This window comes from Opisthocomus hoazin, chromosome 2, assembly GCF_030867145.1.
Source record: "Opisthocomus hoazin isolate bOpiHoa1 chromosome 2, bOpiHoa1.hap1, whole genome shotgun sequence".
In the NCBI taxonomy this organism is placed as follows: domain Eukaryota; kingdom Metazoa; phylum Chordata; class Aves; order Opisthocomiformes; family Opisthocomidae; genus Opisthocomus; species Opisthocomus hoazin.
Window position 1 is genome coordinate 21679160 of NC_134415.1, and position 9945 is coordinate 21689104.

At 50.3% G+C, this 9945-nt stretch overlaps 1 protein-coding gene across 1 annotated transcript in view; it reads right to left on the reverse strand.

The window, feature by feature from the left end:
• RHOQ (ras homolog family member Q) overlaps positions 1 to 4179 on the reverse strand; it is a 24419-nt gene extending 20240 nt beyond the window's left edge. The window contains exons 1-2 of the mRNA XM_075412854.1: positions 3992 to 4179; positions 3847 to 3905 (exon numbers count right to left, since the gene is read on the reverse strand). Coding sequence (XP_075268969.1) covers positions 3847 to 3905; positions 3992 to 4133 — 201 coding nt within the window. The 5' untranslated portion in view covers positions 4134 to 4179. The remainder of the gene's footprint in view (positions 1 to 3846; positions 3906 to 3991) is intronic.
• Between the last annotated feature and the right edge of the window lie 5766 nt (positions 4180 to 9945).

The window sequence follows — 9945 nt, forward strand, 5'->3', positions numbered from 1 at the left end:
TGCCAAACCAGCACCAGAGAGCCACGCTATGCCCCAGCAACTCTCTGCACAGGCTCTGCTCCTGTATCCCCCCCATCCCCCCTCCAGGTCTCGACACTCCTTCACAGCAAAGGCACAGGAGCAGAGCAAGGCCTCCACCTCTGTGTGGTCAGAACACACCCGAGGAAAGGGTCACCATGAATGAAAACCCCACAGCAGAAGGGACTGAGAGGAGGGTGGACCCCAACTGCCATTTTAAGCAGCAGCCCCCAATACGTAGTGAATCCCCAAGAGGTAACTCCCATGTGTCCTCCTGCTTATCCCAATCATTTGGTACGTGGCAAGCGGACATGCAGCACACCTCTTCCTTAGTGCTGACAGATATTTCTCCAAAAGTTTTAGTATCACAAGAGCTGGCAGTATTATTTTTGGTATTATGGAAGATCGAAATGATAATCACTTGTCACTAGTTCAAAAGCACTCTAATGCATGAAGTTAACAGACCCTGATGAAGCCACGGTTTGCTTCCCAGGGTGATTTTGCCACGTCCCCCTGCTCAGCGAAGAGCAGTACCAGCATGCAGTTAGTCTCCCGGAGCAAGAGAGGCTACTGCAAAGCCAAAGGCATCCAGGCATCAGTATCGCAAGCACCTCATGTTTAAACTTCGGTGCACTGATGCTCCCAGCTCCAGGCGAGGTGGGTAGGTTCCACAGTTCTCACCTTCCTGGGGGAACCAGGATGCACTCCAAGCCCACCCAGCCTCGGTGCATGGCTATGTGCGGCAGCAGAGCTGAAAGGAGCTGCCGGCTCCACCTCGGAGAGGAATTGCTGGAGGAACGTCCTCTCGGCCACCACCGGCACCAAATTCCCACCCGCTTCCCTGCCTCCACAGCTGCAAACCCAGCTGGGCTCCGAGAGCCTCCGCGGCCCAGCAGCTGTACCGCCTGCTTGCTGCTGAGCCAGGGCCTCGGTATTCTCAGCCAGAGAAAAGCCTGCCTGAACTCACACACCCCCAAAGGGGGGAAGGTCTGTCTGCGTGTAAACTGAAGTTCGTGAACCACCAGTGGCGTTTTTCCCTGCTATATATAACCTGGGGAAAAATGGGATTTTAATAGATTTATTCTCAACCTACTTTAAACTCACAAAGATATGAGGCATTACATCATCGCTATAGTTATGACACGTGACCCTCTGTGTGTTGTGAAGAAGCGAGCTAGAAATGAGTCCTGGATGCCATGAACTCAAAAGCATGCGACTCCTCTGCCAGAGAAGTCTGTCACAAGTGGCTGAATACATAACCACGCAAGTTAAAGAGACCCATAGGCTGTTCGGTCGGTATTGCAGGGTGCTGAGCCTGCTGTGCACCAGCTAGAAATCAAAAGGTCCTTAATCCCTGCTCTGCTATGGGCTTCCTGCATGGATCTGGAGTAGGTCACTGAGCCTCCATTTACCCCCTCACTCCTCTTCCCCCCAAAATGAGATCTATAGATTGTACCTACATGCTCTGTCCAGAGCTGGGAGTATAAACACGCTGCAGACTGTGAACTGCTTAGATACCATAGCATCACTGATCACACACTGCCAAGTTTTGATAAAACGATACTATCATGCCAGTATTTTACGGTAGAACTATTTGGGGGTGACTAAATTAGAAACAAAAGCACTGATGTATACTGGCACAGAGATCCCGACTTTGAGCAGCAAAGAATCCAAGCCAGACAGAAGTCTGTGCAAGCAGCAGGCATGTACCAGATGCAGCACGCTGTTTCCTCAACACGGAGAAGGCACCATAAACTTTTGTCTTTTCTGCTCTTTGCTATATATATTTAAGCTTTAAAGTAAGCTTTCTGTTATCACATAGCTCTGGGAAGACAGGCTTGTCAACACACTCTCTGACAAAGCAGCTAAAAGAATTAAATTGCTGGACTGGCATCTTCACATAGACCTCCCTCGAGCATCTCCTTAGTTGTGCTGGATGTTGGGATGGGGCTCCTGTGGGAAGCCCCAGATGTCCACCAGTTCCTCAAACATGCTGAAGTGGGATGGGGATGATGGTAAAGATTTTCTTAGCACCACAGGTCTGACTAAGCGGGGAATTTTGCCAAGACCAGATATATTTGTAAAGGTAGCCTCATTAAAACACCCTCCATGAGCTGAGGCTCCTCCGAATTACACCAGCAAGATCTGGTCCTGGGTACATCAGAAACTGCTCTGTAATTCAAACTTCAGATTTCAGCTTCTCAGAATTTGGGGGGGAAGCTTTCCTCAACTTTTTGCACAACTGAATATACAATTTCACAGTGAAAAGTTTTTCTTAGTAACAGGAATAGCTTCGCTTGCTGTTTGCTGTGAACCAGCCAGTTTACCCTGCTAGCTTTTGGGGAGGCCAAAGGTCACTCGGTTTTGTACTCGGCACACTCAGGCAGAGTGGGACACCGCAAAACCACCTTAGTTCAGGTTACACAGAGCTAACAACACACGCTCCCATTAATAGCAACAAGCCGGCACAAGCAGTTTGAGACGGCATCGACAAATAAGCTCTGCGTGTGTACAGCAGTGCTAGGGTCACTTTCACATTCTCCAATGCTCATTATAAAAAAGAGAAAAATAGTTGCATATTAACCAAATGCCTGAGCACTAGATCCTCATTTCGCAGCCTACTGAAGCAGTATTTTACAAGCTGTCTTTTGAACCAATTACTACTGAAAAACAGGGCTATAGTAGTAATAAGAAAGTCACTTAGTTGGCATAAATTTGACTAGTTGGTGTTTACATCATGAGATGACAGTCATGAAGACACTCTTTTTGGGAAGAGTCTCACCCTTCGGGTATCAGCTCTCTGGAAATGGGGCTGTTTCCCACAGTTCTGGAATTAATCTTATTACCGATTTCAGGCCTAACAAAGGCATAAAAGACCGGTTAAATGCTGCTTCCCATCCGTGAGGCTGCATGCAGAGCTAAAAGGGCAGACTAATTTAGGCAGCCGCTGTTCAATGGAGTGTAGGAATAACACGGTTAAAAAATACGGCTTCAGCCTGCGGGAGCCCAGTGAGATTATCTTACTGGTTGCTCTTTACGACGAGGAAGCACGCCTGAGGTCATGTGAGACCAAAACACATGCTCGCACTGCAAGCAGAAGTTTTTGCGTAAGGAACACACAACGACTCCACGGAAAGCCACGCAGCATTTCCGCGCCCGCTGCGCGGCTGCCGGGCTCCGGCCCTTCCCACAGTGGCTCCTTTCCGACCAGGCGTCCCCGGAGAGCCGGGCGTGTGTCAGCCCCGCCGCTGGTGCCGGGCGAGTCCAGCTGGCCGGGGAGAAGTGACTGGAGTCACAGAGCCGAGTGACCCCTCCGAACAGCAAGCGTTTTATCCGTCGTTAAAGTTACTTCAGATAGGTGCTGACATGGCATCTTTCACAACGCAAAATCTGTAATAATCTTAACCAAATGTATCACTGGAGTTGTCTGGGACAGCAGCAGAAGCCCAGGCTGTCTCCAGAGCGCTGCCTGAGCCTTAGATTTTATTATTTCCCACCCCGAAGCTGGACAACTCTTCCGAGCTGTCCAAGGGCTCTCCAGGCAAGCGACGGCCGCCGGGCTCTCGGCCCGGCCCGAGCCGCGGGGTGCGGGGGGACCGGCCGCTGCCCCGCAGCCGGGGCCGGGAGATGGGAGCCCCGGCCCCCGCCCCCCCCCGCCGCCCCGCTCCCCCGCAGCCGGCCGCGCACCGCTGCAGCTTCGGCCGTCTCCGGGAATGCGGGGCTGGGTCGATCGCTCGCTTTCAAAGCCGGTTTTTACCACCCCCCCCCCCGCCGCCGCAGAACCCCCCGGCCCGGCCCGCAGCCCCGCGGGCAGCGCCCGGCACTCACCTGCCCGGCGGTGTCGTACAGCCCCAGCAGGTACTGTTTGCCCCCGACGGTAACGCTGACTGCGAGGGGGAGAAACACAGCGGGTGAAGGCGGGCAGGGTAACGGGGGGGGATGGGGGGTGCGGCGGGGCCCCCCGCCCGCTCACCTGCGTAGTGGTCGAAGACGGTGGGCACGTACTCCTCGGGGAAGGCGTCGTTGGCGTAGCTCATCAGCAGGCACGTCTTGCCCACGGCGCCGTCCCCCACCACCACGCACTTCAGCATGACCGCCGCGCTGCCATGGGCCATGGCCGGCGCCCGCCCGCCCTCATGGCCCCGCCGGCGCGCCCCGCCGCGCCGGGCCCCCCGGCATCATCGCCGCCGCCGCTCAGCGGGCGCCCCCGCCCGCCCCCCGCGCCGGCCGCGGCCCCCCCGCCATCCGCCGCCGCGCTGGGCCCGGCGGGAGCCGCCTTCCCCCGGCCGCGGCCGCGCCGCGCAGGGGAAGCGCCCGGCGGGCGGGCGGAGGCGGGGAGGCGCGCCCCGCGCGTGGGCCGGCGGCGGGGCCAGGGCCGGGCGAAGGCAGCGGCCCCGCAGCCGCCCGCACAGCGACGGCCGGCCCTGCCCGGGGAGTGGGGGGACGCAGCGGGGGCTCGGCGGTTCTCCCCCGCCGGTCCCCCCCCCAGCTCCCTGCCGCCTGGGTGGCATCCTCTGGCACGCGTGAAAATAATCAGCGGGGCGAGAAAGGACTTTTGTCCTGCGCCGAGTTTATTTACCGCCGTTGGGTCTGAAGCTGGGGAGCGGGCGGCCGCTGGGGAAGGTGGGCGCCGGTGGTCTGACCCGCCGTGAGGTCCCGTTTGAACGGCTGAAGGACCGGGGGGCGGGAGCCCAGGAGAGCAGACGCCGCCTGAAAAGTGAGTGGAACCCCGCTCCCACTCGTGTCGGTGGCGAAACTCCCACCGGTCGGCGACGCCAGGCGTGCGCCCTGGCAAGCCGTATCCAGCCACACATTTTCAGATGGTGTGAAACACGCTCACGGTCAGACGGAAACCCACTGCCTTTTCTAGCCCGCGTTTGTTCGCAGATTGACGCTGCGAGTCCTACCCAGTTACAACAAAACACGGCACGCGGCGGTGCAGACCACGAGGGGACCTCTGCGTCGCATAGTTTGTGTTCCTCTTTGATCCGACACGCTTGATGGAGAAAATAAATGCAAATCCCTCATTGCACAAAGCTTATCTGAACGTTAGAGAAAACATGTTTTCAAATCAGGAAAAAATAGAAAAGTTATTACTTTGCAAGTTTTTCAGCTTAGCTGGCCAAACTCCCATGCCTTCAGACCGGGGGGGGGGGGGGGGGGGGGAAGGCCAGACATCCAAGACGGCTCTGCTGCCATCTCCTCCCGATTCATCCAGCGAGCATCAGCCCAAGCCCGCGAGCAGACAGAGGCTGCTCGGGGAGTTGTTTCCTCAGCCCTGCGGAAAATGCCAGCTGTAAAAGAAAGCTGGATGTACCGAGAGGCCAGCCGGCAGCCAGCACAGGACTCCCCGAGAGCTACTTTGCCTAATGAGCAGGTACGTCCCACACGAGTGGCTGTTCCAGGGTGGGTTTTGGGACTGGGTCCCCCAGGAAAATTGCTTTACAGTCATCTGACACATAGATGTTCCCAGGTACCCATGAGGGAGCTGAAAGCACGCAAATACTCAGTGGCCCAGGTGCCATCCACTTCGTTTTTTCCTGTACCTGCCAACGTCTATGTCCAAGAGCACCCAGCACCTGCATCCCTGGGCAACAGCACCCCAGGCTGCCGCCTGCACCGTCAGCGGGAAGCGTCCTTCCTCCGGTCTGCTGCGTGCTTAATTGCTAGTGTTGCTTCTCAAATCCCGTAATCATCATTTGGAGCTTGCACAATCTCAGCCAAATGATTCTCATCCAGTCCCCCATCTCTCTCAGACAATGGATGGCCAATTAGCCTGCAATAAATATTTAGAGAAAATGAAGATACGGAGCTGGTAAACTGAAAGGCTGGCCTCGGCTCTCCACACCAGCCTGGCTGGTCACACAGCCATGGAGAGTCGTGTAGCTGCCAGAGTGGGACCTCACGAAACCCCTCACGAGCCCCACAGCCGATATGGCTCTGTGGAATCAGCCGCAGGGACACAGGGCTGTGAGCACTCGTGTGGTTTCCTCCACAGCATGTTTATTGTGCTTGTTTTCCACCCTCCACAGATGTCATTTTCCAGCAAGCACCCGCAGCATGGAAATAAGGAGGGTGCAACAACAAGGAGAATGTACTCACCGAGAGTTCCTGGAAATGGGTTCCTTCTCTTAAACTTTTCTGAATTTCAGCAGCTCCCTAAGAATGCGTTAGAGCCTCTGCTGCTGTCAGCTGGCGTGGCTCCGCAGAGGAATTCCACTCGGCTCTGTCGTGGCACGATGAATACCTTGCCAGGAATCGCATCCTTCTTTCAGACAGATTAACAATCTGATCTGTGTAATACGTTTCCATTTTTCAGCAGTACAAATGTAAAAAATGTGTTACAATAATGAGCTGCCTCTGACAAATGTTATTTTAAATACATTTATTAAAGACACTAAACCTAACCAATTTTCCCTAACTTCCCTCATAAGGTAGTAAAATAAACCGGTATGAAATGTTAAAAGAAAACTCTTACCATCTTAGTGATATTTAAAATGTACTTTTGTCACTCATTGTTCACTATAATGTTGTTACGAACTGAAAAACAGTTCAGAGAAATCTAATTTTTCACAAATAATTTGTTTTTAAGGACAGTTGGTGACTAGTTCTAGCTTCTGCACTGAACAGTTACTTCAGCATCACATAGGAGTGCTAAACAGTCCATTTTTTTCATTTTAGGAATTAAAATTTTGCTTTGTAGGACTTCTGTAAGACCTCTCTATGCATGTGAGGCTGAGCATTCACTGGGAGGAGGAAACACAGCTAGATGGCCCTTAGGAATGAGGCCTGCTCCAAATAATTCACGTCAGTAAGGGAGGAAAGTGTGTCGAGGAGAAGGTCTAATAAATGATGAGCAGCCTATGAGGGCACGAGCCCAGTGAAACCCGACAGATGACCGTGCAGCTAGATGACAGAAGATGAACATTTCCTGGAAGCCATTTCTAGGGTACACGGACTTCTGCAAGTGAAAACATGAAGTAGGACCGTGAAGTAGAACCACAAATTCCTTCGTGTGAAATTACCAGCAGCAGGAAAAACAGAAGAGAAAGTTGTGGAGCCAGGCCTTAGTAAGCAGCAAAAGATCTGTTTGGTCTCCGGAAGCGGGGAGCAAGTGTTGTTATTCGCCTAAACTCAACACATTTTGAAAAGATAAATCTGTCCATCTCAATTATTAACATGTCTCTAAATTTAACCTCAAAATTAACACAACGTGGTTATGTCCAGCAGTTGCGCTGCCACTCTGCGTTGTGAGTACACTCTGGCATTTCTCTGTCCAAGCCCTCTTGCTCACCCTGCCAGATGAGCCGCGGTGCCTCGCTTTGTCACCGGGCTGATGCGCACGGCTAGAGAGTGGCCGTGCGTCTCACTACAGAGGTGGACATCTTCCCACCTTGGGTGAAACGACTTCATGGGAGGAGCCAGTATTTGAGGAAACACCCCTAAAAATGCCAAGCGCCAGCCAAGCTCAAAGTGATGCGTGAAAAACACCCACATTAGTCCCACAAAAGTCCATCAGAAGATTCATGTTTTTAGGCATCCCTCTCTGTGGAAGGTTGGAGCCATGGCTGAAGATTCTTTGAAAAAGCTTTGAGACTTACAAGGCGTGTTAAGTCTTCAGGGAAGTCAGTGAAAAGGGCAATGTCATCTGCATGCCCTGCTTGCAGCATATTGTCTTTCAGACCAATCAATCTCTCATTTTCGAGCAGAGCTGTCCCTAAGCAGCAGAAGGTAACACCCGAGTGGACATAACACAAGCCTGGCTTTCGGTCAGAATGATTTATTGTGGTCATAAATGGTGAAAATGCCATTTTTACAATTTATTAATCCAATCTTTACAGTTTTGCTTCTCTACCCAAGATGATGCAATGCAGAGAATGTTTCTATATCCCAGCTAATAGAGAGGAAACATCACATATTTCTAATGTGCCAAAAACGGACAGGTGATTCAGTAGCTGCAGATCCAATTCCTTCTGAATGTCAGCCTGTGCTCTATGCCAAATATTTTTTTAGTCCTTTACAAGAGCACTGATACTAATTTCCTCTCAATTTAAAGGGTCCTGACTGTGTGCTTGCTTCCCTCAAAGAACGTTTCATAAAGACGGTGATGTCTCCAAGCAAAGGCACACAGTACATAAGATCAGAATAAACAAGATGACACATTTTAGGTCATCTGCTTTAGTCATCTGATTGCTGGAACACACTGGCTCTTTACTGTACCTGTAGCGGTCCTCTTCTCAGAATGGGGCCGAGTGTCACAAGCAGGGGAAACATCGCTTGTTCTCTTCAGGGAGCAACCTAGTGTGGTCCCCTGGATGGAGAGCTCCCGCACAGGTCTCTTCATTTGCCTCATCTTCTTCTGTTACGCTATTACAGCTGGTGATACTTCATTAAATACCCCAAATAATCGCCTTCCTTTTTGCATGGATGTAACTGAGGTGACAGTCTTCAGCTGATGTTACACAGGGCTTGCCAGTAGCAAAACGGGGGTACCAGGACCAAAGCTAAAGCCCATTGCTGAGAATGAGATACAATGTTTTAAAAATAAATTTGGCACTATCCACTGGAAAGTGTCACAACCACTACTCTACGTGCTTTTTCTTAATAACTGTAGTGTAGGAGCGCTTCAAACGCGGTCGAGGAAAATGCATCTGTGGAACCCTTTTCTCTGAAAAGGCAGCTCCTTTAAGGTGAATACTTTTTGAAACCATGAGAATTCCATAAGAATGTTTTAAGAAAGACAGAAAAACATTCTGTCAGCTTCAAAGCATCCTGTTTTTATATTTTTAGAGCAAAACATTTTCATTTCTAAATCACTATGGTTTCAATTTCAGTTAGCATCATGTTAGAATACAGTGTAACATAAATGAAAAGGTGACATCATTAAACATTTCAGTCATCCTCATTTTTCTTCTAGAAGCTTTTTTTTAAAGGATTCCAAAATTTTCAGGTTGCATTCCTAATTAGAACAAAGACAAATCTCAAAAATGTTCATAAAAATTAATTTTCATCCTTTGCATCGCTTATGCACTCCATCATGCTCATGGCATGCCAAACTACAGTAAGGTAGCATGTTCCCTTCTAACTCATAATACCTTCTTTTCTTGAAATCTCTTTGTTTGTCAGTGTTTTCAGTGATGAAGTGCCCAGTTTTCAAAATCATCTTCCAGGTGGAAGCACCCAAAAAGTGCTGTCCATGTCTGAGCTGCAATTCTTTTAGATACACACTGCAGGAATATATCTGATTTTGCAGCAATTCTGTATCACCACACTATTAGTAATTATTCTACTGTATCACAATAGAGTCTTGTATCCTTAGTTAAGGCAAGTGTTTGATTTTAATAGGAACTGCTCATACATAGAGTGGAAAACAGTATCTCTTCTGTGGAGTTTATGGTCTAATCCCTGAAGAAATTCAACCAGCGCACAACACATAAAAAGGAGAGTGAGTGAGTGAGTGAGTGAGTGAGTGAGTGAGTGAGTGAGTGAGTGAGTGAAGTCAGGGTTAAAACTGCCAGGATCAAGCTGTTACAAACCGTGGGCACATACCCAGCCTTCCAGGTTTCTCTGTCCTAAGAAATAGCCGTGAATTGGATTGGTTTCCCCCAAATGAGTTTCTTAAGAACTTACTCAATCTTTTTCTTGATTTCTCTAGCGTTATTTATCTGTGCTGACCCCTGTAACACCTCCCAAATTAGCATTTGCTGCCAAATGCACTAGTGTGCTATTTACCAGCACCTCTTAGGAAATTAAGGAAGAAATTAAATATAATACTACTTTACTTCAGTTGAAAAAGATCATTCCTGAAGAGAAAGGAAGGAAAAAAGAGAGGGAAAGCCAAAGCAGGGTGAAGGATGATGCAGAAAATGGAGGGAGATGGAAGAATGAGAAAATGATGGACAGGGAAGTAGGGGTAGAAGAAATATT